The sequence below is a fragment of the Chionomys nivalis genome, chromosome 10, assembly GCF_950005125.1.
Source record: "Chionomys nivalis chromosome 10, mChiNiv1.1, whole genome shotgun sequence".
NCBI classification, from domain to species: domain Eukaryota; kingdom Metazoa; phylum Chordata; class Mammalia; order Rodentia; family Cricetidae; genus Chionomys; species Chionomys nivalis.
In genome coordinates this window covers 34,806,601-34,834,150 of record NC_080095.1, presented here as the reverse complement: position 1 = coordinate 34,834,150, position 27,550 = coordinate 34,806,601, and the positions used below count along the sequence as shown (strand labels likewise).

Here is a 27,550-nt window from a genome sequence, read left to right as displayed (position 1 = left end):
TTTATTACCCTATAATACATGCACACACGCACACACACAAAATCAAGTTAATTGAATGAAAATGCATTCAATTAATTAAAATGTTTATTAGAAATTATGAAAAAGGCAACTGGAAACCAGCCCTTCTGTGCTACAGTCTCATATTTTTTTAGAAGTGTCTAATGTTTATCTCACACACTGTGAGTAGACCAAAGCTGGAAAATCTAATTCTCTCATTATTGATCCATATGGGATGCAATTTTAATATCTGGGAAAGATAGTTACTTGTAAAAATATATTGAATATTTATTCTTTGCAATAAGCCAGATATGTGCAAAATTCCAAAATTAAATTTTGGGCATCTAATTGTACAATATTCCTCTCCATAAATAAGCCCCTGTGTTGTTTCAGATGTGTGACTACAGTAGGAATCTTAGATTTTCCTCATGAGTACACCAGTTAGAATCACTAATTCAGGAAGAAACACATACACACCTACATGAATCTCCCATTTAGTATAAAAAGGCATTCATCAGCTGAGAAAGGCTGTTGGCTCATAGCTGAGTGTACAAAAGTATATCTATGTGTGTGTGCTTATCCATTTAAACACAAAGCACCAAACACACTGGACTGGCTCAGCCCCGAATCCAGTAGAACCAGAGAAGAAGGATCTAGAAAACAGTTAAGCTCTTCGTTAGGTAAACCTTAAATGCCCTGTGTGTTCTCCATGCTCACCACAGCATCGCCTCAAAGATCATATGAACCCAAGAGGCAAAAACTGCTTTCCCCACACTGGACACACACTTCCATCCATAACAATGGACTACAGAAAAAGCAGTCTCTATGAAACACTTATAATAATATCATTCTGAAAGGCAATTTCTAATTTTCAATCAATTGAAAGAGAACATGATACTTGAGAAAAGTATAATTATTATTTTATTTTAAAAGTACAAAATCAAAATAAAATTTGAAAATCATGAAACTATGTTTATGGTAAATATTATAGACATACTTTCTTTCTTACATGCATTTAATATCCTGAAAATTAGCCTCACAGTAATTTCACAGTAAGTAAGATCCTACCTCACCTAAGCCACAGTAACAAGAACTGCCTTGAGCTTGAACTATTTGTCAGGTATAACCCATGAGCAAAAGGACATATAGTTAAAATTTATAAGTAACATCATTTGAAACACTCGTAAATGTAATGCAGAAAACACATGTAAGAGCTGCGTGGGGAGTTTGAATCTCCAAAGCCCGGGTAAAAAGCTTGACACAGCAGTAGGTATATGTCGCCCTAGAACTCATGGGTAGGTCTCTGAGACTTGCTAATCTGGTAAACTAGAAGAATCCCATCAATGAGTTAAAATGTCAGTGAGAAACCCTTTCTCAAGAAGTAAGTGCAGAATGATTAAGAGAGACAAACAGTATGGCCTCCACATACAAGCCTCCATACATGTATATATAGCACCCCACAAACACACAAAAATACATGACAGAGACATAGCAAGTTGGAAAGGTTTATTTTCTATTTTGTTTCGTGTGTGGACCTGCTTCTACAGATATGTGGATGGTAGTGTATGCATGTGTGTGTTTGTGTGTATATACATGTACACACACATTTTAGGGCAGGTCAACCTTAGGTGTCTTTCTGTGGGTGATATGAACATTGTTATATTTTGTTTTGTTTAGTCAGTGTCTCATTGGCCTGGAGCTTAACAACTAGCTAAGCTGAGGGACTGACTAGCTAGACAAGGATCCTCCTGTCTTGGCCTTCCCAGGGCTGGCATTAGGAACATGTACCAACATGCCCAGATTTATTTTTTAACTTGGAGACAGACACAGTTCCTGATGCTTACACTTCAAACATGCTAACAACAGAGCCATATCCCCAGCCCCAAGTTGGGGGTTTTCAAAGTTGCTCTATGTAGAAATCACAAAAACCAAGAAATCCAGGGGAAAAAAATTAAGAGAAAATATATCAGGCAGAATATACAAGGACAAACAGTCCAAGGCAAAAATGAGACTAGCAGGCAGACTTCGTAAAACAGGGAGCACAGGATTGAGAGTCACTGGCGAGCTAAACAAGGGTGGAGTGCATGAAATCCACTGGCAGGATACGTGACCTTCAGCTATGCCTTTGTCTGGAAATTATGTCACTTCTATGAAACAGGGAAGGCAAGGGCAGCACCTAGTGAGGAGTTGTGGTGAGGATTAAAGAGACTAACACAGAACAGAGCTAGGCAGAGTGGGAAGAAAGTGCATAAAGTTCGCTGTTCTAGCATTAATATCACCTACAGTGTCCTCCCCTTTTCCAAGGTGCCATACATTCTAAGATTTATTTTTCCATGTGTGCCAAAGACCAGGAAAGTAACAAATTTTCCAGTGTATATACTATTTTTACCTGAATGTACATACCTATGATAAAGCTTAATGAGCCAATGATGAACACTAAAAAAATTAGCAGTAACTAATAGTAAATACAACAACTCATAACAAAACAACAATAACAATGTGGAATAATAAAAGGTATTTAAAACATAAGTAACTTCACTCCAGATGATTTCTGTTCCATATTTCCAGACTGCTGTCAACAAATGTAATGGAAACTACAGAGAAACTCCGGCCTATAGCTGTATATCACAGAGTGGGAAAGTAGCCACCGAGACTGGAGGACAACAGCAATCTTCTAATCTTTTAATCTTCATCACTGACTGAAGAAAAAAATCAAACCAGGAGGCTACAGTAAGATAATGTAGCAATTTCAAGTAATGCAGCAATGGTAGGGCAAAGGATAAATATGGACCACAGTACAGGATAAGATGGATCTGAGACACATCAAGTAGAGGTGAGAGGATTGTTTGGTGAATCATTATGTACAGTTCAGTTCTCTCATCACGGGGGTTCCAAGGACAAACTCAGATCATCAGGTTTGACAATAAATACCTTTAGCCATTGAACCATCTCACTGGTCGCAGAATAATGTTTATGTGGATGGCATACTCATTAGTATATAAAGATTTTACTTTATTCAAAATAGTTCACTCATGTGTCATCTAACATGGCCCTTTCTCACTCTGACTTTATTCATTTCTCATGTTTTCAAAATTCATTCATGCTCTGAGAAGTATTAATGCTATATTTTTATTACTTAATGCTAATCCTTTTGTGAGTACTTCACATTGAATTTGTCCATGAGTTAGGGAGCTATTGGGATTGTTTTATAGTAGGGAAGTAAGGTGGAAGGAAAAGGAGACCAGCTGTCAGGGTCAAAAGCTTCCACACCCACAGCAAGGACACACGTAAAGGACAAATCATGCACAAGGCAAGTGCACTCATTCAGTATGGAGGAAGGCAGGGACCAGGAAATGGACCCACAAAGGTTCACAACTCTTGTGGTCCAATGACAGGGGAGCTTCTAACATTCCCAGCTCTCTGACTCATATCCACCTCTGGAAATGCTCCATCCACAGCTACCTTTATTAATATCAGATCCATGTACCCCAACTCCAGCTATTTGTTCAGGGACACAATAACCTGGAAAGTCCATGTATGCCATACACCTATATTGGTTTGTTAGCCACTGTGAACACTGCCCGCTGTGAACATAATAATGCATGGACCACAGTGAACATAAAATGCATGTATAAACTTCCATAGAATATAAACTTATATATCTGACACACATATATAAGAATAGAAGTGCTAAATTCTGTAAGAATGGCTAAGATCAAAAACACCAAAGATAGCTTATGCTGGAGAGTACGTAGAAGAAGGGGAACATTCATCCATTGCTGATGAGAATGCAAACTTGTACAACCACTTTGGAAATCAGTATGGCAATTTCTCAGAAAACTGGGAATCAACCTACCTCAGGACCCAGAAATACCACTCTTGAACATATACTAAAAAGACGCTCAATCATAGTGCAAAGAAATTTGTTCAGCTATGATCATAGCAGCATTATTTGTATAGCCATAACCTAAAAGCAAACTAAATGCCCCTCACCAAAGAATGGATAAAGAAAATGTGCCACATTTACACATTGGAAAACTACTCAGCAGTAAATAAACAATGACATCTTGAAATTAGCAAATGGATGGAACTAGAAATAACTATCCTGAGTGAGGTAACCCAGACCCAGAAAGATGAACATGGTATGTACTCACTCATAAATGGATACTAGCCATAAACAAAGCCTATAGTTCATCCCAGGGAAGCAAAGTACCAAGGTAAACCCTAAGAAACAACATACATAGATCCACCTGGAAAAAGGAAATAGGCAAGATCATCTGAAAAAAAAATGGGAGCATGGGAATGGGGTGAGTAGGAAGTGCAGAAGGGGAAGATAAAGGAGGAAAAGAAGTAGAGAGGAGAACTTGAGGGAATGGGATAGTTGAGGTGGAGAGAGGACAGAGATGAGAGCAAGAAAAGAAATATTTTGATTGAGGAAGTCATTATAGGGCAAGCAAGAAACCTGGCACTAGAGAAATTCCCAGGAATCCACAAGGATGACCCCAGCTAAGACCCTAAGCAATAGAGGAGAGGGTGCCCGAACTGGCTTTGCCCTGTAGTCAGACTGATGAGTATCTTAAATATCACCACAGAAACCTCATGAGACAGAATGTGAGCAACAGTCATATGGCTTGGACAGACTGTGGGATCACTGACAGAGGCACCAGGATTTATCCCTACTGCTTGTACTGGATTTTTTAGAAACTATTCTCTTTGGAAACCTAGCTCAGTTCAGCTATAGAAGGGTGGGCCTTAGACCTTCCCCAAAGGAATGTGTCTTGCCATCTCTGAGGAGGGGATGGGACAGGGTAGTGGGTAAGTGGAGGGAATGGAAAGAGGGGAAGGAGAGGGAACTGGGATTGGTGGTAAAATGAAAAAAGATAGTTTGTTTTATTTTTTTAAAAAAGCATCTAAAACAATAATATATTTCCGGGGGTATTTTCCATCCCTTTCTGTTTGTTTAATATATCCTTTATAGTTCAATTTGATTTTTTTGTATGCCTGACCTGTAGGATTATTTGGTATACCTGTAATATGCTTAATATTATAACAAGTAAAAAACTGTTCATTTTCTTAGACATATATGCTGGACCATTGTCTGCCTTTATTTGTGGAGATATACCCATAATGGCCATAATTTCTAATAAATACGTCATTACTGAATCAGCCTTTTCTGAGCTCAAGGCAGTTGCCCATTGAAAACCTGAATAAGCGTCAATGGTATGGTATACATATTTTAATTTTCCAAAGTATGCAAAGTGGAAAACATACATCTGCCAGATTTCATTCCTTTGAGTAACCTTTGGGTTACTCTCTGCAGGTAGCAATGTTTGGTTATAAAAAGAGCATCTCTTTATAATCTCCTTAGTTTGTTTCCATGTAATAGAAAACTCTTTTTTTAAACCTTTGCTATTGACATGATGTTTCTTTATGAAATTCTGAGACCTTCAGCACATTTCCAATCAATAATGGATCAATTTCTGCATTACCTTGTGCTAGAGGACCTGGCAAACTCATGTGGAATTGGATGTGTATTATGCATATGGAACAAAGTCTATTCCTGATTATACCTTCAACCTCAATGAATAATGAAGTCAATTCTGTATCATCTGGTATAAATTTGGCAGTTTCAACATGCAAGACAACTCTATGTATGTGACTCAGTAACTATATTGAGAGATTCTTTAAAGTCCCTTAGTACCATGAGAATAGCATATAACTCTGACTTGTGGACTGAATTATAAGGGCTTTGTTCTACCTTACTTAAATTTTCTGATTTGTAACCTACCTTTCCTGTTTTCTTTTTTTTTTGAATAAATTTTGTATTTATTTTACATTCCAGCTGAAATATTCCCCTTTCTCCTCTCCTCCCAGTCCGCCCACCACACCCTCCTCTGTTCCCACCACAATCCACTCCCCATCCATTTCTGTTTAGGGAAGGGCAGGTATCCCATGAGTATCTACAAAACATGGCATATCAAGTTGTAGTGAGACTGAGAACCTCCCCCATGTATTAAGGCTGGGCAAGGCAAGGTGACCGAGTATGAATGGGGGAGGACATGCTTCTTAATCCAAGCATAGTCAGAACCACTGGAGCTCGGGGATAAGGATATACAGCTACATGTTGCTCAATGCGTAGCATGTCTTAAGCCATAAAGAACATCTAATTAGAATCATCCCAGTAGCACTGCTGGAAAGCAGCATCTTGCCATGCTGCAGGCAGGATCACACATATTTAGCAGTCATGTGATGCCAAGCCCTCAATACTGGGGTAGCACATACTTTATAAATTCTCCAAAACAACAAAAAACAGAAGAACTACCTCTGCTCTTTGAAGTCTAATATTCACAAAGAAAAGACATAGCAAATATACTTAGTGTGTCAGGGATAATATAATTTGCCATTCTCAGTCTAATGAAAAATTAAGTTATTTGAAGCATTTCTTATCTATGAGGCAGAATGTTCATAAATAAGCAAGGAATTTATGTAATTTTTCTTCCATGAGTCTTGGATGTAGCCTAGTCATAGAACTCTTAACTTCCTATGTGTAAGGAAGGCTATGGGTGCAATGTCAGTATCACAAAACAAAACAAGTTTCCTGAATACTTTTGCTCTTGAAACTGGATCCTATATCTTGTCATCCCTCTCTGATTCACAACAGACAAGCCAAAGCAGGGAGTGGGGGGAGGGGACTCCTGTCTTTTGACAGTTGAGGGTTCAGTTACTTCTTCCTTCAGTTTTTACAAATGATAATACCAATCAAGCATGGTAGGGTGAGCAAAAAATTTCAACAGTGCAAAATGACGGGATCCTCAAAGGAGGAGCCCACAAAGGCGTCAGTCACTCTATTACAAACAGAGATGGAGGGTGTTCACTCATAACAACAGAAATGCATGTGTGCCTGAAACCCATGAGAAAACACACGCTCACTGCCAAATCAAAGAGAGTCTCTAAAGAGCTTACATTCTAGAACTCAGGCTTACAGCAACAGAAATGTCTTGACTCGTGCCTAAACCGAACACAGCAAAGCTACTTTCTTCCAAAGGAAGGATGTAATATCCTTTTCCAAATGTCTTATTCTATAACTTAATTGCTCCTATAAGAAGCAAGGGGAAAAACTGTGAACTATAAATTACGGAGGAAAATCTAACATAATGGTGAAATAGTGTCCAAAAACTGATACCCTTTTTGCATTAAAATATTCAGGGCTAATTATGATTTTCGCACTTGTTTTTATCCTTGCTTTGTTCACTGGCCAAACTTAAACACTTCTCATCTCCTTCAATGAAAGTAGCGCTATTATGTTTCTGGAAGCATGGGCAGGGTTCCTCAAAGCCTAATTTTAAGGTCTTAATTGGCTGAGGCAATGGGAGACTATACAAAGCCCACTTCACAGAGAAGGGCAGGATTGCCAGGTCACTTGAGAACAGATGAAGAGCTAACTGGAAGCTATTGCTGAAATCTTGCAGAGAGTTCTGGGAAGTTTTACCAAATAGTAACTTACAGAAAATGGACACAGACCATCCATCATCACAGCACTGAATCCAGAGAGGCTGAGCTTGTAGAAACAGAACAATTAAAACACAGAAACAGAGATTTTCACATAGTCACACATCAAGACAGGGAGGGTACCACTATTGGTTATAATATACTTTTGACTTTAGAGATTCTGAGATCATAAATTCTCATACACTCTAAGATAACAAGAAGACCGTTACTTACTGACACTTCTCTTGATCTGGTACCATGAAACCTACTTTCTACTTAAACGTGCAAAAATTTGAACAGTAATTCATCATCAATCTATTCATTTCCAACCCAACATCTGTGGTACTACAAGATAATTAACACATTAAATTATCTTGATCCAAAATCAGCTTAATGCTTAATAATATAACCATAATTAATTATTAATAACATGCATGATAATAAAAAGAACTTAGGTAAATTGATTTCTTTGTCATCAACTCTAATTACTGGTAACAAATTTCCCAAATAAAACAAACCAGTTTTTTTTTTATCTGTGTAATTTAGACTCTATGGGAAAGAAAAATACCTAAGATTAAGCTATGAAAACCTTTTAAATCATTTTATGTTCACATTAACAATTAAGACACATACTTAAAAAAATGAAATCAAATGGCACCTTACACATTTGGGTTCTCAGTGAGGACTTCACTACTAATTTCCGGTGATCACATAGCAAGTCAACAGAGAACTCAGACACTTGCTGACATTTCAATACAAATATATATATTTTTTTATTTTACTATTACATGAAAAATAAAATGTGAAATTCAGTATTCATGTGGCTGTCTTTTTTTTAGGAGGGGTTCACATACAATTCATCTTTCCTAATTTTATATTCTAACCCCACTCTTGTTCTAGAAGCCTTATTGATCTTTCTTTCATTTACTCTTTATGTCAGTTCTGAAGAAAACCCAAGGTGCTGCTTCTTAATAAATTCTATCCTGAATTACAGGCAAATGTTGTTGGCTTGTCTGTCTGTCTGACCCTGTGAGTCACTATAATCCAGTTATTGAGTCTGGGTTTACTCTAGCTCATTCTTCTCTTCCTCATGCATTTTATTGTAGAAAATTTATTCTTTATTATCTACTATTCCATAACACGTTTCCCAGTTTCAAGCTACCCCAACAAAAAACAAAATATTGCTTTTCCTTGAACTAAGCAACAATAATTAGTACTTCTATAAATATCATTATTATACATTTTTCTTTGACTAATGACAATTTTGAGAAGTTATCAAGTAATACAAAGGGATAAGTGTGGCTGGACAGCCAATTAATAATGTGCAAACAAAACTCAAATGGAATCTCACTGTTAATCTATGTGATAAAGAAAAGGCCTACAGTTGGTGGACCCTGCCTTAATCTCTCTGTCTCAAAACTGAGTTCTAGGAACTTATCTTCTGTTCAGCCATCACCCATCGGTTTCAGAAATAGCACAGAGAGATCTCACACAGAAATAAGCTCAGAAGTGTTTGTCCGGTACACTGTGAAAACTTGGTGCTCTCCTTGTTAATAAAAAGTTGACTGGCCAGTATCCAGACAGGAAGTATAGGCAGGACAACCAAACTAGGAGGATATGGGGGGAAGAAAGGGCCAAGTCATGGGAGTCTCAGAGTTCATAAGCAGACACAGGGAGGAGCAAAATGAACGTGCTATACTGAGAAAAGGTACCAAGCCACGTGACAAAACATAAATAAGAAATATGGATTAATTTAAATGTAAGGGTTTGCTAGTAACCCTTAGTAATTGATAGCCTGAAATATCAGCTGAGCATTTATAATTAATATAAGCCTCAGAGTGGTTATTTGTGAAGCAACTGCTGGGACACAGAGAAACTCCACTCACGGAGGTAGAGAAACAATTATCTGAAAAACAAAACAACCAAACACTAAAACCTGATCTCACCAATAATATACAAAGATAAGGCAGGTCAACATGAAACTCTGTAAGTCGGGTGTTCTGTCAAGCAATTTCAATAAGGAACAGTGGTGGTACTGTAAAATCAAATTTTAAAATAAAAAAATATATAGATATAGATATATTGAAGAAGAATGATACAGGTTTGTAGGAGGTTTCTTCTGTATTTGTGTTGCTTTCATTGGTTGAATAAAAAAACTGCATTGGCCTTTAGATAGGGCAGCACTTAGATAGGCAGAGTAGACAGAACAGAATGCTGGGAGGAAGAAAAGCAGACAGGTGGACACCATGAATCTCCGGCCTGAGATGGAAGTAGGTTAGAATCTTTCCCGGTAAGCCACGATCTTGTGGTGCTACACAGATTATTAGAAATGGGTTAGAACAAGAGGTGAGAATTAGCCAATAAGAGGCTATAGATAATGGGCCAGGCAGTGTTTTAATTAATACAATTTCTGTCTAGTTATTTTGGGGGTTAAGCAGGCCTTGCAGCGGGATGTGGCCTGCACCCTCCAACTACGGGTGTAAGCTAGCCGGGCAGGACGGAACAAAAGGACCCGCTCTCCCTACTACACAGGTTCGTTGCCAGGCTGGTTTGCAGATCGGAGTTTCAGGCTACAAAAGGCTTGAATAGTGAGACAGTCTCCAGAAACCAAAGGAGAGGGAAATATCTTAAGTGAAAATCCATTGGCCACCTCTGACTCCTTCTCTCATTGACTACAAACTCATTCCATCTATTCTCCACTGCCTATTTTGAGCCTATGTACATATTCATTCTTTTTTTGAGCTTACACAAAGTCAAAATCATTAAGTCTGTAAGAATCATAAATCCTGACAAGCTGACAGTGTAAATAATGAAAACACTATACACATTATTGTCATAAGTCAATCTGAATAAAAGATCCGTGTGTTCAAAAAGCTAAAAGGGTCATGGAAAACACTTTATAACTCCTTTAGCCTTGATTTTTCTAAGACTCATTTCCCTGACTTTATTTTTGAGGTCATCCACTCTGATCTGACTCCCTGTTACCTTTTCAGCCTTTACAATGTGACTTCTTCTAGTCAATACTTCTATTTACACTGAAGTTTTTCTATGCTCGTAAATTCACAACAGCCTAAAAGTTATACCAATTTAGCTTTTAGTAACTAAGGCCATTGTAAAACTCAACAGTTTTAATATTGCTTGCATTTCTAGCATTGAGGTATTTTTTTCCTCTTTTTATTGTTTCTATTGAGCTATACATTTTTCTCCATTTCCCTCTCTTGCTCCCCTCTCCCGTGACCCACATGCTCCCAATTTACTTAGGAGATTTGTCTTTTTCACCTTTTTTTTGAAAATTTTTATGTTAAAATAGGCAAGTCAAATCATAAAACAAAGTGGGGCCACAATTACTAACAATAGTATAGTGGCCCTAATAAGTTAGAAATCTCTTAGAGAATGTGGTAAGGAAGGAAGAAAAATGTAAATCATGGGACTACCGCTACTGTACAATGAAACAGAGAACTGAAATAACACGAATGACAGATCCTGTTACCTATTCCAGAATGTCACTAAACAAATGGAAACCATGCCATTCAATTAGCTAATCAGCCTGATTTGTCTTCCATATCTGTACTGCTTAATTATTATTATTGCTTAATAAATTCCCAAAGAAATTCAAAATGGAAAACAATTTGGGTTAATGGTCAGATAACATCTCTTTACAAAACTAAAATATAACTCACAGTTGGGCTTCTTTTTTTAAATTACATTTTTCTTTCACTAACGGTTAGTATTATACCATTTCTAGTAATGCTGTTTCATTCATGTAGTTGTCTGCTTGCAGACTCAAAAGACTTGGCATGCCTACTGTGCACAGTGCTCTAGCACTGGAAATACAGCAGTATGCAAACATTTATGAACCACAGCCTTCATGAAGCCTCCATGTTTCCATGTCTCCATGTGCCAGTGGATACATGATCCACCCAATACATTTTCGGTCTTTATAAGCTGGGCAGGCACTGAGACAACAAACGGTGACACATCTGGGTAAGGATCATCTCGATGCTTGCCCCAACTGCAGCCACTATTGCTAAGACAAAACTCTCAATCGCTGAGCTGAACACAGAAAGAAAAATAGATAGTGGTTATTCCCTCTGCTGCCTGCCACTTGCATTTTATGTTAACAGACACTGACTAAAAACAAACTGAGAAATTATTCTCTGTTACAAAGGTCTTATGTTCTCAAAGGCTACAAGACAATTTCCCGTCTTTATATCTCGGTAGTAGTTTTCCTTTCAAAGCTATGTGTACAAATATTTTCTTCTTTGGATTTTGTATGCCACACTAATCTGAACACAAAGAAATAGTGACAGGGTCAAATACTAACAATAAAGCTGATGTGTAATCTAGTGTTAACTAGGGAATATTACATAAAACACAGAAAATATGGTCTCACACATCCATAGCCAGCACTGGAATTGTACTGTCTGTCATTAAGAAAACCAGAAAAGCGCCCTTTGACATCTCTTGTAGCTACAGCCAAACAATACTGAACTGGCCTGGAGCAACAGTCCTCCGAATATGGCTGGATGGGCAAGCATCCACATAACACTATTAAGATATGATTTCCCCTTTAACACTTAATCTTTCCTTGCATATAAAACTAGAAAATGAGGTTATTCTTAAAAGGAATACTCTGAACAAGCATTGTCATATTGCTTCAGATTTTCTTAAGGGGACACTACACCAAGCTTCATGTGGTTCTTAGTAAAGTTCATCAATAAGGCAATAAAGCAATAGCTTAAGAACAACCAGACTGGACTTCATGAATTTCAGGCATCATTTTTCTTTTTCTTGTTATGATGAATACATGTACTTTTCCAAATTTGTGCAACCTTTGACTTTGCCATTATTCTTCCAAACTCTACCTTTCTTAGCCCATTATTTTCACCAGGGATCTTATACCTCCTACAATGTGTACATCTATTTGTTGTATTCATTTTCTGCCACCCGAGCAAGTATGACGTAAGCTGAATAAAGGACCTTTCCTTTGGTTTTCTCATTGGTATGCTCTTACCACCAGGGAGAGATTCCCCAATACAAAGCAAATATTTGTTGAATGAATGGATATTTTACTTCGATCTTTTCATCAGGGGAGAAGAGAGAATCTTACCAAGTCAATTCCGACACTCACTGCATAGATATATCTTGAAAATACAAAAGAGGACACTGACCAAAGGAAATGTCTCAGGACCCAACAGCTCACTCTGATAATTTCAGAAAGAAAGATGAGAAGGCAAGAGGTAAAGAGAGAGACCAATTTTGAAAATGTCCTATGTGAAGAAGTACCAGTAAGGATTTTTCCAGCCCCAGAGTCCCATGAAGACAGAGGAGGAGGAGAGGGAGCACGAGGACCCACCTCTCTTCTCCTGGTGGAACTCCTCCAGAAGCTGCTCCTGCCTCTCGATGTGCTCGAACAGACACAGGAGCTCAGACTCCTTGTGCTCCGTCAGGTCCCTGAGCTCCTGTCGGCAGAGCACCAACTGCTGCCGCATGTTCTTCTCTCGGCTCTCTCTCTCCTTTAGCTCCTCACAGAGCCACTGAAGCTTGGTCTAAAAATAAAAAAGACATTTATATCTACTTAGTAAGAAGCAGAATAAAAGCTCAGAAGACAACAGCCTGTCTATAGAGTCAAAAAAGTAACATTACAATAATCCCAAAAAATAAAGACAAATTAAAACACAACTTGAACCTGTTATTTGCATAAAAGGTTATAGCAGTTAAATGTTATTTCAGGAATTAAGCTATGAAAGTCAAAGATTTTTATAAAATGCCCAGTGTACTCTGTTACACTAGAATAGTGTTTGGCCAACCATGACAAAGGTGGTAGTCCTTTAACTTTATATGTAAGACAGCTTAACACAGCCATCTAAAACTTTAAAGAACACCTCATAATAGAACTACTTGAACTTCAAGATGGGGTAAAGTGAATGAATATATTCATAGTTAAAATGACTAGAAATACACAATGTCATACATCCTACATATCTGGTAGACAGAAAGGGTATAGGCAGAAAGAATGACATGAACAGCTAGCTGCACATCATTAAGTTTGCCTGTGCAACTCTTTTGCAAAGACTCTAACCTTGCCCACCTTCAATATCCAGATGTTTCAAGCAGAATGTGTTAGAAATATCTTTTTCTATTTTCTATATAAAATGACTCTGTAAGTGCTGACACTTCCCAAGATATGCCGTCCACGCTTAGCTGTCTTCCAGCAGAGTCTCGGCTGTAGGAAACGCAAGCCATGTAAAGCATCTGATGGAAAGGGAGCCAGGCTCACCAAGGATAAGAAAACTGCTAGTGAGTATGTGCAGGAACTGAAGCCCTGAAAGTCTGCTGGTGAAAGTACATGTCATCCAAACTCTACTAAGTAGAACAGATAACTGAAACCCAAGAGAAAGACACACAGATATAGTCAAAGTAGCATATTTTTCCTGAGAAACCAAAAGACTCATCCAAGGACAAGTGGATGAGTAAAATGAGGCCTAGCCAAGCAATCATCAGCATACATCAGCATAAAAAGGCAAACACAACATGACACAAAATGGGTAAACCTTAACAGTACCTTTCTTCTACCTGAAGAAAGACAATCACAAAAGAGCATGCTTGCATGACTGCATTTATTTCCCATCTGGAATAGACAAATCAACAGAAACTAGAGGGTTAGTGGCTGAGCAGCACTGGAAGCTGGTGGAAGACTTGGAGGTAACAGTGAAGTAACAGTGAAAAGTTATGTTTTCCTTTCTAGGTGAAAACGTCTTCTAAACTTGTGCTTTTGGTTATGCAACTCTATAAACATACTAAATATACTGGGCATACCTCAACTGAGCTTGTGTGTGTGTGTGCGTGCACACAAATGCAAGCATGAGCATATAGGAGGGAGGGTACCACGTACACAACTATGATGTGTATATGGAGGGCAAAAGCCAATTGTCAGCTGTCTTCCTCCTCTGCTCTCACTTTACTTCTTTAAAAAATTCCCTCAACTCACTGATTAACTGGCCACCAATCATAGGGAATCCTTCCATTTCTACTTGCCCAGTGCTAGAGTTATAGGTGTATGCCTACAGGCCCAGCTTTTTCCATGGCTGCTGGGGATCTGAACAGGTTCTCATGCTTGCACAGTAAGCCCTTTAATGACTGAACAATCTATTACTTAAACAACATCAAAAATCAAAAGACATAGAATGTTACACTGCCTAGGAAAACAAACCTGAAATTAAGCTCCCCTGAATAAGATCAGGTTCCAAGTCTGTGGACCTGTCTTGTCTGGCCATCGCTGAATAAATATAGACATCCCTCAACTACAACTGAGTTGTGGAATCGACTATGACTAAAGAAATTTTAAAAAGAATGCCTTACTTTCTAACATTAATTTAAAATATTGATAGATACAAAATCATTGCCATTGACCAAGCCAAAGAAGCAGTGGGTGGCAACTGAAGAACCAGGTGTCAGCCCACCAGAAGGAAACTCTTTGATGGGCCAATTTCATTTAGGCAAGCCTAAACTGTAGACCCAGGAATGTCTTCTGTTTCGCTAAACCTTTTCATGTTTGCTGCAGCTCTCTTTCTCTCGTGATGTGAATGGATGTGGGGAGATCTCCACTGCCTGTAAGACAGTGTGTTTATCCCTTGAAAACATCCTGTTCTACTAGGCATTTTTACCTGTAGATTATGAAGAAGATCCCTCCTAAGCTGACCTGTCTAATTTTTCTTTTCTTCTTCTTCCTTCTTCTTCTTCTTCTTCTTCTCCTTCTCCTCCTTCTCCTTCTTCTTCTTCTTCTTTTTTAATTTTCAAGACAGGGTTTCTCCATAGCTTTTGGTTCCTGTCCTGGAACTAGCTCTTGTAGACCAGGCTGGCCTCGAACTCACAGAAATCTGCCTGCCTCTGCCTCCAGAGTGCTGGGATTTAAGGTATGCGCCACCACCGTCCAGCTATCCTGTCTAATTTGATAATCATAAAGATATGTTTCACAGTACTGGTCTGTGAGTCTCACCTAAAGAGCCCAAGTCAGTGACTTAGAATTGAGTCCCAGGAGAACAGCTAGTTTAAATTCTTTTAACCTTAATAGTGGGAGATGTGTTCACAGGTTTCAGAGTGCATCCCAGCAGAAAATAAAAAAACTTTGAAAATAACAAAGCTAGACTACAATGTTTTGTCGAATAGGTTTGAGGTGAAAAACTCCAAAAGACAATCTAAAGTTTTAGAATGGCACATGGTTGAATGTGGAACTTGTAAAAGTCAGGGAACAGAACAAAGCAGACCAATTATTATTGGCTGCTATAACTTTCTTGCTAAGATTGCTTGATGACCAAAGGTGATGATTAAATTAATTCCTTATAAGCATTTTTGCCCTCAATCTCTTGATATAAAAAAACTATTGATGAATGGGTATGACCCTAAATTTTTAAAGTAAAGCCGACTGATTCTTTTTGATATATAAAGGTTTAGGTTTGTGAATCCTATAAGACTCCTTATAAGATTACATTTTAAGATTAGTAATAAAGTAATTTGACCTTTCCTTATAACTATAAAATACAGCCTGCCAGTAAAAGACCTGACAAAAACACCGTGCTTGCCCACATAGTTAATCTACAACAAGTTGCTTGGGTATAAATATATGTGAGTTCTTGAAATAATTTGTTTTCTACTCGTGTTATATAAAATGTTTAATCATGTAAGGAATATGGAAAACATGCTGTTTTTTACTGTTTGTTTTCTATTCATTGCAATCATTCATGTGAAAAACAAATTGTAACCACAGTGTAATTCCTATATTGCCTGAAAAAAAACTTTGTTGGAGTATATAAGCTGTTCAAAAACAGAATACGTAGAACAGAGCAAGAACATGAGAGAACAAAGAAGAAAGAAGAAAGCAATCAAGAGAGTATGTGAATGCTTCTTTTCCTAAACCCCCTCAGCTAGAAAACTCTCCTTTATGCTGATTCTGTAGATTCCTTTCAAAGCCCTGGAGGCTGGCCCCCCAGATAGCAGTAAGACATGAAAAGTTCAACAAGACAGGAGACAAGGAAACATGTTCAACTCCTTGACAGATAAAAGAACCATTTCCACTCGCACTGAGGAAGAACACAGAGTTGAGCTGACATCATTATCCTCATTCGGCAGAAAAATGATTGCTGCTTAGAAAATATAATCTCCATTCAGAAAGGAGTATATATTGGAGGCTGGAAATCAAGGAGTGGTAATACAGCTCCAAGCAAAAGAAGCATGGGATGAGTCAAAACCTGCCTATTTCAGACATGACAGTTCTTTCAAACTCACAGCCAGGGAGAAAAAAGCAGCAATATTGGTGGCTAAGTCTCTAACTCATTCAAGTGTGAAACAAGAACCCAGAAGCAACAAAGTCTTGGAAATGAGAAGTCAATGTCAGACTGGAGAATGAAGATCTTGGGCAAATGAGACACAGAAGCAAAGATGCCTAGGTGCATATAAGAGTATAGAGCTCAGGGGAACTGGATGAAGATACAGATATGGCTCAGCAATGGAGGGAGCTAAAGTTCTCAAAACAGACAAACTATCCAGTAAGAATGATGAAGAGATAATAGTTCAAGATGTGACAAGTAAACGCCCCAAAATAAAGCAGGAAAGTGACCTTTGAGAGACAGGAGGCAACGCCAAATGACTTTGGTGACAACGTGCAAAAACCAAAATACAAGATGGAGGGTCTCAAAGTCAAGAACTGTTAAGGAGAAAGAGTAAGGACACTGTGTAATTTTAAAAGAAGAATCCTTGACAAAAGTAACTGTAGCTCACACCATCTAGTCAAAAAGAGCTGGAAAAAAGTCGCTGTCCCACTATTAATGGTGACTGTTTCTACTAACACAATGTGGGAAGAAAGGGAGATCATGACTCAAATTTTATTCTACTCATTTTTGCAGAGTCAGAATATTTAAATTGAGAATGCACTTAAAGTATTATGTAATAAATGTTACTCTATAGGGGGCTGAAGAGATGGCTCAGAGGTTAAGAGCATTGCCTGATCTTCTAAAGGACCAGAGTTCGATTCCCAGCAACCACATGGTGGCTTACAACCATCTGTAATGAGGTCTGGTGCTCTTGCAGGCATACACACAGACAGAATATTGTTTACATAATAAATAAATATTTAAAAAAATGTTACTCTATATAACTACTAACTCTAGATATACCTCAGTTGAAAATGACTCAAATACTAAGTCATGAATTCACCAATCAATTCACAAGAATACCTACATTGTACCTATATTAAAACCACAACCGGAATCTACATGTTGACTTCTTTTTAACTTCACAAAATCTTGCTACTGCCTCAAGCAAAGTATCTGAAAAGCTTCCCTGAGCATCGGACCATTCCTGGCATGACGTAGTAGAAGAGAAGATTCAATCTAGTTTTGAGAAAAAGTGGCCTGCATAGCAGAGTCTTTCTGCTGCCTATTTGGGAGTTTAAGCATATATCTTTGTCCTTGTAAGGGATTTAGATCTTTAAGACTTCCAACAAGAATGTTGTATCTTTACCTAAAACCTTCTGCAGAAAAGGCCAGTGTCAACACATTGGCACTAGTATGATGTCATACACTCTGAAGGATCTCACAAATGAAATTAAGTGAAAAGTGAGATGTTTTAAGTACTAAAATGACATTTCTCATGCATATGTCTATGTACACACATATAATCTTAATGGAGTTAAAGCACACTGGTCATGATGCACAACACAAAAGACATGCAAAACCCCCTCACCTCAAGCTGTTGGTCAGAGGAATACAATAGTCTTCCAGAATAACATGGGTTATTACTGCCACCTTAGTTGTCTTTCAGAACCTGAAGGTAAGAGCCTACTGCAGAAAATACCATAGAGTTTGAACACACAACTTGGAGGAATCAATCTGGAATTGGAATCTACTCTCTGAGAACAGGTTCTCACTGAACGAGAGGGTGTTGTGCAGCTACGAAAGGAAAAGAGGAATTGGTAGTCCTACCCAGCTGAAACCCTTATGAACCACAATGACTGGACTGGCAAGATAGGCTCAATGGTACCAAAGTGACACTGTTATTTTGGGAATGAAAAACCAAAAGCTATCTCATTGTACTTAATAATTGATTAACAGGAGGAAATCTGTGCCTGGGACTAGAAACCCAGTAAATTATCCATGGATTGAGAAGTCAAAGTCATAGAGGAAAACCTACTGCTACCATTATTCTAAACCAATATAACTTTTAACTCTATTCTAAATACTAACCTTTACAATTACAGATGAGTATAGCTCTCATCCCTCATCCAAGAAGTTCTTTGTTCAACAGATAGAGATTATTACAGAGCTCGACCACGGGTCAAACAGAAGAGAATACAGGACAGTGGGGTGTTCAACCTCAACTGACACATCTGCAACCCCTACAGAGGCCAGGACACCAGCTACCACATGTCCTCTAGGCATGACAAGAGAAATGCACCCAACAAATCTCAACAAATAGGGCTACCTGAACAAGACAGCATAACCGAAAACTCCATTTGAGATGCCAATGAGGCCAGGAGAAATTTCACATGGCCCCATACCTAGATGAAGAGCTCCAAGTAGTCAATGGTTGCTAGGAGAAGAATTAGTTTCCTCAATAGATGAGCTCCCACAAATAATGTTGAATCATCTTAAGTGGCTAATCCTAAACACAGGTATGTACGAACAACATTAAATGAACTCAGTCGGTTATATATACATTGATGTATACACACACACACACACACACACACACCAATCAAACGAGAGACCTTGAATAATGTGGGACACAGGAGGAACTTGAGAGAAGAGGGAGAGTGTGAGTGACACAGATAGAGTGTTCATATACAACGCTCTCAAAATAAAAGACACTACTTTTTATATATTAACAACAAAACAGTCACATTTTAGAAATAAAAAGGTCTATTTCTCTTTTAAAATTAACAGTCCCTAGCTGACATTAGTGACCATTCAAAAGTAAGACAATTAACATCTGCACACTACCAATTTGAACTACCAAATACAGCACAACAGGGATGGGCTGAAGTGTGTGCCTAGGATAGGCTGGGTAATGAACACTTTAGACAGTGTTAGCTGCCATGGCATGGCACTGTGAAGCTACAAACTCTCATTTTTCTCAGCCAGTTGGCACTTAACAAATTACTTCACTTAGTAGCAACGTGGATTAACCAATGTGTTTGGAAATTGGGGAACTGGTACAAAAGGCCAACTCTCATGGTCAAGAGCTCAAAATTAAATTTTCTGGAAACGGAACTATTTAAATTCTTTAGTTTAATACTGCCAATGGAAATACAGTAAACATTAGTTCTTCAAGGATTAGTCTAAAATCTGGCATTACTCAACATTATAGAAAAGTATTAAATGACAGAATATGAAATTGATTTATTAATATGGTGGTATAACTATAGTATCTGTGAATAGAATAAAATGAAATAACTATGTGAACAGAAGAAAATCATATGTGGAAGATGTGCACTAAAATATCACAAATGAACACAGATTGACACAAGGTATGGGGTTCACAGTGGGCCACAAGCTGTACAAGAGGCCTGTGAAAAATGACAGAGGGGAGGTTGTCAACTTTCTATCAAAAAGAAGACTGCCTACCCTGGGAATAAATCACCGTAAGATAACACAGAATTTAATGTGATTGGTTCACATCAGATGGGACCAAAGCAAATAGCTACAGAAAACAGGTAGGAAACATGAATAAAGTAGGAGGGGAGAAAATACCACAGATCTTAAAATAAACTATTCATTAGGCTGCTGTTTTACTATTTTAGCATTTTGAACTACAATTTGATATTTGAAATACAACAGTCCTTTCTGAAATCAACTCTAAAAATTAACAGCATAAGTGTTACAAAATTCAAAGAACACATTCCCTCCCACAATGGAAGCATCAGTTATAACGTTCTTGGCTCCCATGGCTTCCTAGCACAGGAGGACAAGACCCTGCTCTACCAGATCATCTAACATTCTAAAAGGAAAAAAAAAATCCATATTGTCACTATGATCTTTCCTATCATTTTCAGTGCTCACTCACTGCCACTAGAATACCTTAAAACACATTTGATTTTTAAAAAGAAGGAAAGAAAGAAAAAATAAATAAAAAAGGAAAGAAAGAGAGGGGGAGAGAGGGGGTGAAGGGGGGAAGAAGGAAGGAAAGAAGAGGGAAAAAGAGATACTTGAGACCACCACTCATCATATTCCATTTAACCTGTTTTTCCTCAGTGATACAGCTGCAAAGACAAACACTGAAATGAGACTTCCATTTTCTGGGTCCATTCAGTTCAGTCTCATCTCAGTGTGTGACCTCTGCTTACTTGACTATACAATCCCTAGTATTACTGAACTGTGTTAATAGAGAATCAATAAATCCGTACTATCCTGCTGAATTATGGCAACATGTAACAACAACAAAAATATATCATTCCTGAAACCAGCCATCAAACAGGCTTCAGTTATAGATTAAATTTTATCCTCTCAAAAGCTATACACTAAAGCAAAAGATTAAACACTCATTTACAGAGCCGCAAGGGAGGTGAAGAGAATCATTTTATAAGGGTAGGGCCTTAACCTTGAGACCAAATGTCTCTGTAAGAAGAAAAGAGGCCAAAACTCTTTCCCACAGGATGTACACTGAAGACAGATGAAGACAAAGACACAGACAGAAAGTGGCCTCTAAGAGCCAGGAAGATAGCCGCAGCGCTACTTTTATCTGGACTCACCTCTCCAACTACGAGAAAGTAAGTGTCAACTGTTTAAAGAACCAGGCTGTGGGACTTGGCTAGGATGAGTCAAAGAGATGATTATGATGTGACCAATGGCTTTAATCGACTCCTGCAAAGATTCTATCCTACTGTCACACAAAATTAAGATTCAGTTATACTTGGAGGCTTCATACAAAGTGAATATGAATATAGACTGTATTAATAATCCAAGTTAAAATTAAAATTTATGGAGATTTAATCAACCAATAATCAATTATGAGAAATCGTGTTTGTTAGATAAATACCCAGCATCTTCATTAAGTATCTTGAAAAAGCGCCTTGGAACCCAGGACTTTAACCATTGCAAATTATAATTAGCTGGTAAGGCTATTAATCATACAGCAGAAAGCTTTCTATTAAGCACTCACAGGAGCATTTTACAGATTGCATAATAGACTCATTTATTTAACAACATCAACAAGCAGTGCTAACTAAACCAATATAGGGGATTTGGAAAGAAGGCAGTTTCTAGCTCTGTAGCTCCAGCTCATAATTAGGTGGAAATATTCATAAGATGCTAGTAAAACTATCACAAGGATCTTTCTATTCTGTGAGAGCCCTCTACTGAGACTTACCATACTACAGCAAAGTTACTAAATAATGCCCCAAAACTCAACCAGAGAAAACAGAAAGCGCACATAAAAAGATGATAGCTTATGTAGTCAGCAAAAACACCAGGACCCATAATTTTGCTGCTTTAACTACTATGCTTCCCTCATCGAGACTCTAAAAATAATTTTGAAGAAAAAAATGCTTACATAAGAATGGGAAAAAAGAATGGCATGTTTTTTACAATATGCTAAGTCACCAAAATAAACCTAACCAGACCAAGCCAATTTAAATGTACATTTCTCACGTTTATGTGGCAGTAGGAATCAAACCTAGGGCCTCACACATGCTAGACAAGTGCCCTATCTTTAAGTCAATCTTCAACCAGTCTTACTTTGATTTTGAGACACAGTCTCACTAAGTCCATGCTTGAACTGACTGTGATCTCCTGCCTCAACTTCCTAAGTAACTAGGACTATAGACTAGACTCAAATTAGGATAATAATTTTTAAGTAATACTTTTGTCACATTTCACTTCTAGATATGAACAAAAAAGAAAGCTATCTATAATAACAGTATGTCTAAAGATTTAGTTTCCCCTAAACTTCATATATATATATATATATATGATATTTATATCCCCTAAACTTCATATATATATATATATATATATATATATGATATTTCCAACAAATGGAAAAAAAACATTTAATATGATATCTTCATTTTTGTTGAGAGAACAGAATAATAGGTTCATAGCCTTAACAAGAACATACAGTATCAAATGTTTTTGACACATATTGTTTTGGAGGCAATATCCAAAAATTTAAAGTTTTATTTGAAAGTGAACTACAGAATGAACATAGAAAAACAAAGAGTTCAGTAGTCAAAGTGCAAAACCCTTCTCAGTAACTCAAGAGCTTCTGTTCCTAGGTAAAACTCAAAAGCACTGAAGCCTCAATTCTCTGATTTGGAACAGGCACAGTTACACTGTATCTTCTCCCACCATTTGGGGGGGGGGATGGTAAATAGGGGACTTTCCAATGCCTAGCACAGGTGATACTATTAACACAAGAAGTATCGCTCTGAGAATGATCCCAAAGCAGGACGACACAGGAAAATTCTCCAGTACTGTAGAAGTGTATTTCTGTCTATAGAATCTTGAAGTTCATGGATCTAAGCTAATGAAAGAAATACTTGGGGATTAAACCATGTAATGAAGGCTGCAAATGGTGACCCATGCCTGTAATCATAACAAGGAAGGACATCTGCTGAAATTCCACGTGTTCACCACTCATCCTTCTCTAATTATGGAACAAAGGAAGTACTTTGGGTGCAAAAATGTAAAGACTCCAATGTAGTGGTTCTTTGGGATAAGAAGTTACTGAGCATTTAGTGAGGCATATTGCAGCAAGTATGAAAAATGTAGCAAGGAAACCAGAAACAGAATGTCCTCAAATTGGGCTTATCAACTAGAGCAGTGAAAGGGAATTCAGTACAAGGGACAACAACCAAGAAAAAAGGATGCAACATTCTACACTGAATTGATTGCTTTCGCATGTTAAAAAAAATGCTGGAGCCAGGAGGTGGTGGCGCACGCCTTTAATCCCAGCACTCAGGAGGCAGAGGCAGGCGGATCTCTGTGAGTTTGAGGCCAGCCTGGTCTATAAGAGCTAGTTCCAGGACAGGAACCAAAAACTACGGAGAAACCCTGTCTCGAAAATAAAAAAAAAAAAAAAAAAAAAAAATGCTGGAAACATGTAAACCACACAGCATTCAGGATTCTGCCTTGTGCAAGACATCAGCTTTTCTTTACTCACTGTCTGTGATGGTTGAATGAAAATGGCCCCCATAGGCTCATAGGGAGTGGCAGGAGATTTGGCCTTGTTGGAGTAGGTGTGGGCTTGTTGGAGGGAATGTGTCATTGGGGGTGGGCACTGATGTTTCAGATGCTCAAGTCAGACTCAGTATGGCACTCTGTCTGCTGGCTGCTGATCTAGGTGTAGAACTCTCAGGTCCCCCTCCAGCACCATGTCTGACTGTATGCCACCATGCTTCCCAACATTGATGATAATGGACTATACCTATGAACTGCAAGCCAGCCTCAATTAAGTGCTTTTCTTTATAAGAGTTGCCATGGCCATGGTGTCCCTTCACAAGAATAGAAATCCTAACTAAGGCACTATCCTAAGAAAGGAATTTAGATCTGAAATAGACAGTGTTTCAAAATAGTGTGTGGCCCTATCCTGTTAGTGCCTGCCTGTCTAGATAGATCTGGACTTCATCTGTGTTGTCTCATAAAAAAAATATTTTTTTCATATTTCCCTCCATTTAAACCTACATGTCCTTGCTTCTCTTTGGACTTTACTATCCAAACGGGTATTTCAAAATATAGATTTCACTATTATCAGCTAACTATTATAGAGGACTCTCTATATTGTATCTCTATATTATTTAGGGATCAATTCTTTCTTACACTTTGAGTTTGACCTAAAAAAACAAACATCTTAGTCTCCACCACTATCTGATATGAAAACAACCATTATTTCAATACTATTGCCAAAATACTTGCCCCATCTTTTTGTGACTATAAATCTCTGAACAATCTCTTTAGATTAAACCATCAGTATGCCTCAGCCTCCTGCATGGTTGTTCTCCCTGATGTCAGTCTTACCACCTCTAATCCAACTCTCACATCACTAGAATGTGATTCTTCTGTAATACAAACATGAGCATGTCACTCTTTTTCAAAGCCTTCCTGAGTATTGATTACATGCTGATCTGAAAATGGCATAATATGCCTTTCCCCATAAACCTATTCCCCAGCTCAGCCTGGAGTCTTCCTCTCTGTCATTTTCTGCCTTGAGATGTGGTTAAGAGTACTGCCTGCTCTTCCAAAGTTCCTGAATTCAATTCCCAGCAACTCATCTGTAATGAGATCGGGTGCCTTCTTCTTGAGGAAAAGACCTGGTCAGTTGTCTTCAGTGATTTAGACCATGCAACCCAATATGGACACGTTCAACAGAATCGCCATACATGGGTTGCCCATGTATGCTTCAGCATTGTAAGGGCATAAATTTCATTTCATTTTATTCATTCAAACCACTTGGAGTTTGTTTGCATTTATCATGTTCTCTTTGCATGCATGTCCTTCCACATGGCAACTTCAGGACCCAGGAGAGACTTTTGACTTCCATGGCAACCTCTGCCTAGACCTATCAAACCTCTTCATATACTAGTCAAAGTTTCTACATGTTTATCTACCTTTTCTAATAAAGCAGGTTACTCTAGGGATTATTCATTTTTATGCCACAGAATGTAACACAGCATCCAGAACATAATACTATTCTGTGTTAAGCAAAGGAAACCATAGCCTCTATATGGCCTGCTAGAATTTACAACAAAATCTCATCCTTAACCTATGGAAACTGCTTGCCTGGCATTCTTTAATAGCTATCTCAACTCCCTCCCTTCCTGTGTCATCTTATTCTGATGCTTCACTGGTTATTTTATCTACAAATCTGAATCAACTCAGTTGGACTTCATGTTTACATCACACCTCCACTGGTCACAAAACAGTGATTAAAAAAGAAAAAAAAACCCACCCAGCCTTCTAGCTCTTCTACAGTTAACACTAACAAAAGAAATTCATTTAGTAGATTTATGAAAACAATTACCGAATGTCCTCTGAGGTCCTTCCAATACTGCAAGATGTCAGCATGGACTAGCTGAATAGCAGCTCTACTTTCCATACAGTTTTTGTCCCCTGATTTCAGATCTTATCTCCAATACTTATAGAGCTGTCAAGTCATAGTTCATGGACATTACAGGATTGCAGCCCATCAATAACCTAAGCCATCTTTCTAGTAAATAGATTCAATTCCTCCCCAGTCAGTTGGTCAGCATGGTATTTTTTATCGCACCCTTTTACACTGTAGACGGAACAGTTGTCTCACGCAGTATTACAGCTGGTCTGATCAGAAGTTCAATCCCATTAAATGATAAGGGAAACTGCTCACCAGCTCCCAAATTAAAGAGCGATGATTAAGAGTCATCTCTGCCTCTCATAATTTAGCTGAACCACAGCAGTGAAAGCTTTCTGTTGAGAAATGATAAAGATTTTAACTTGAAAGAAAATTCTCAGTACATTGCTCTTGTTGTCAGAAGTGCAGAGTTAGGGAAAAGAAGGAGAGAAATGTTAAATTAATGCACAAGCGAAGTTCCCGGCCAAGGAATTCTGAGATACCAAAACATGCATTCTACATTTCCAATGTAGAAGGCAAAAACATGAATTTGCATCTATTTCTAACAGAATGGTTGAAATGCACAGGAGTGATGTTCTTAAAGAACTAGAGAGAATTTTATACAACAAGGTGAAGTCTGTGCTCACTGTCAGTATTTTATTTTCTTATTTCCCTAACTAAAGCATGCTGACCTTCAGAGGGACTCACTGTTATGGCATACCCGCCCCCCGCAGCCCCTCAGCAACCTCAGCAGTGGTCGCTCAAATATTCCACCTTCCCACCTCTGTTTTATCCATAATCCGCCAATTAACTTCCACATGATTCTTTTTTACTTTATGTGCATGGGTATCTTATCTACGTATATGTGCATTTTGTCCATGTTTATCAGTGTCTTGTCTCTGTACCACTCCTACTGCTGGTGCCTGCGGAGGCCAGGAAAGTGCTTTATACTCCCTGCAGCTGGAGTTACAGATGCCTGGGAGCTGCCATGTGGGTGCTGGGAACCAAACTCGGGTCCTCTGGAAGAACAGTGAGTGCTCTTAACTGATGATCCATCTCTCCACCGTCACATAATTTTCATAAGACCAAATTTAAGGGTTGTCCTTCCAGTAGCTTATAATGACACCCTTGCAACATTCTATCCCACCAGCTTGCCAGCACAAACATTTTCCTATGCTCTTTGGAAATGCCTTCAAATTGCTATAATAACATAACACACTTCAAAGAATGTTTTAGAATCTGTCCACACCTCAATATTAGACCAGAGACTACACGAGAGCCATGGTGACTGACACAAAAGACTAAAGAAACATCAATATTGGCTGAATAAGCAAATACTCTACATGACCATACATATGGTGGTAAGCCATTAATTGTGAATCAGATAGTAGGTAATATTCATTATTTACATGCAATGAAAAAGTTACTTTCCTCCCATGAAACTTAGATTTTTTTTTACCTTTTTTAGTAAACATAATGGGAATGTGGCATGTAGTCCAGTAATGCATACAATGCATAAGGCCCCGGATTCAAGCACAGCAATCAATCCATCAATCAATCAACAGACATCAATCAACCAACACTTAAAAGTCTCTTCATACAGCAAACTAGAAAACAGGAAGTGTAATTAACCTAGTTTATACTACAGGTGGTTTTATGATGAAACTCAAATAAAATAAAAAGATTTATATATTTGTATCTTAAAGTTCAAAAAAAATATTCCACAAAAAACTACAAGTGCATGCTAGTAATATCCCATGTATTTTAATCAGTGAATTTACAAATTGATCTATCATATAAAAGTAGTTGTTACATATCCCATAGCAAAAAGTGATGGACAGAATATGAAATTGGCATACAATAAAAGGGTATAGCATAGTGTAGAAATTTTAAATAAAGATAGAAAATTATTAATTTTTAACTTCTATTCACTTATAACTATTTTTGGTGATGACAGGAGTTATCTTTAGGCCCTTCTCATCTTGTA

At 38.0% G+C, this 27,550-nt stretch overlaps 1 protein-coding gene across 5 annotated transcripts in view; it reads right to left on the bottom strand.

The window, feature by feature from the left end:
- The window catches only part of Cep128 (centrosomal protein 128), a 335,390-nt gene that overhangs the window by 169,329 nt on the left and 138,511 nt on the right, over nt 1-27,550 (bottom strand). For all 5 annotated transcript variants that reach the window (XM_057783389.1, XM_057783390.1, XM_057783391.1 and 2 more), the window contains one exon: nt 12,842-13,034. In XM_057783389.1, coding sequence (XP_057639372.1) covers nt 12,842-13,034 — 193 coding nt within the window. The remainder of the gene's footprint in view (nt 1-12,841; nt 13,035-27,550) is intronic.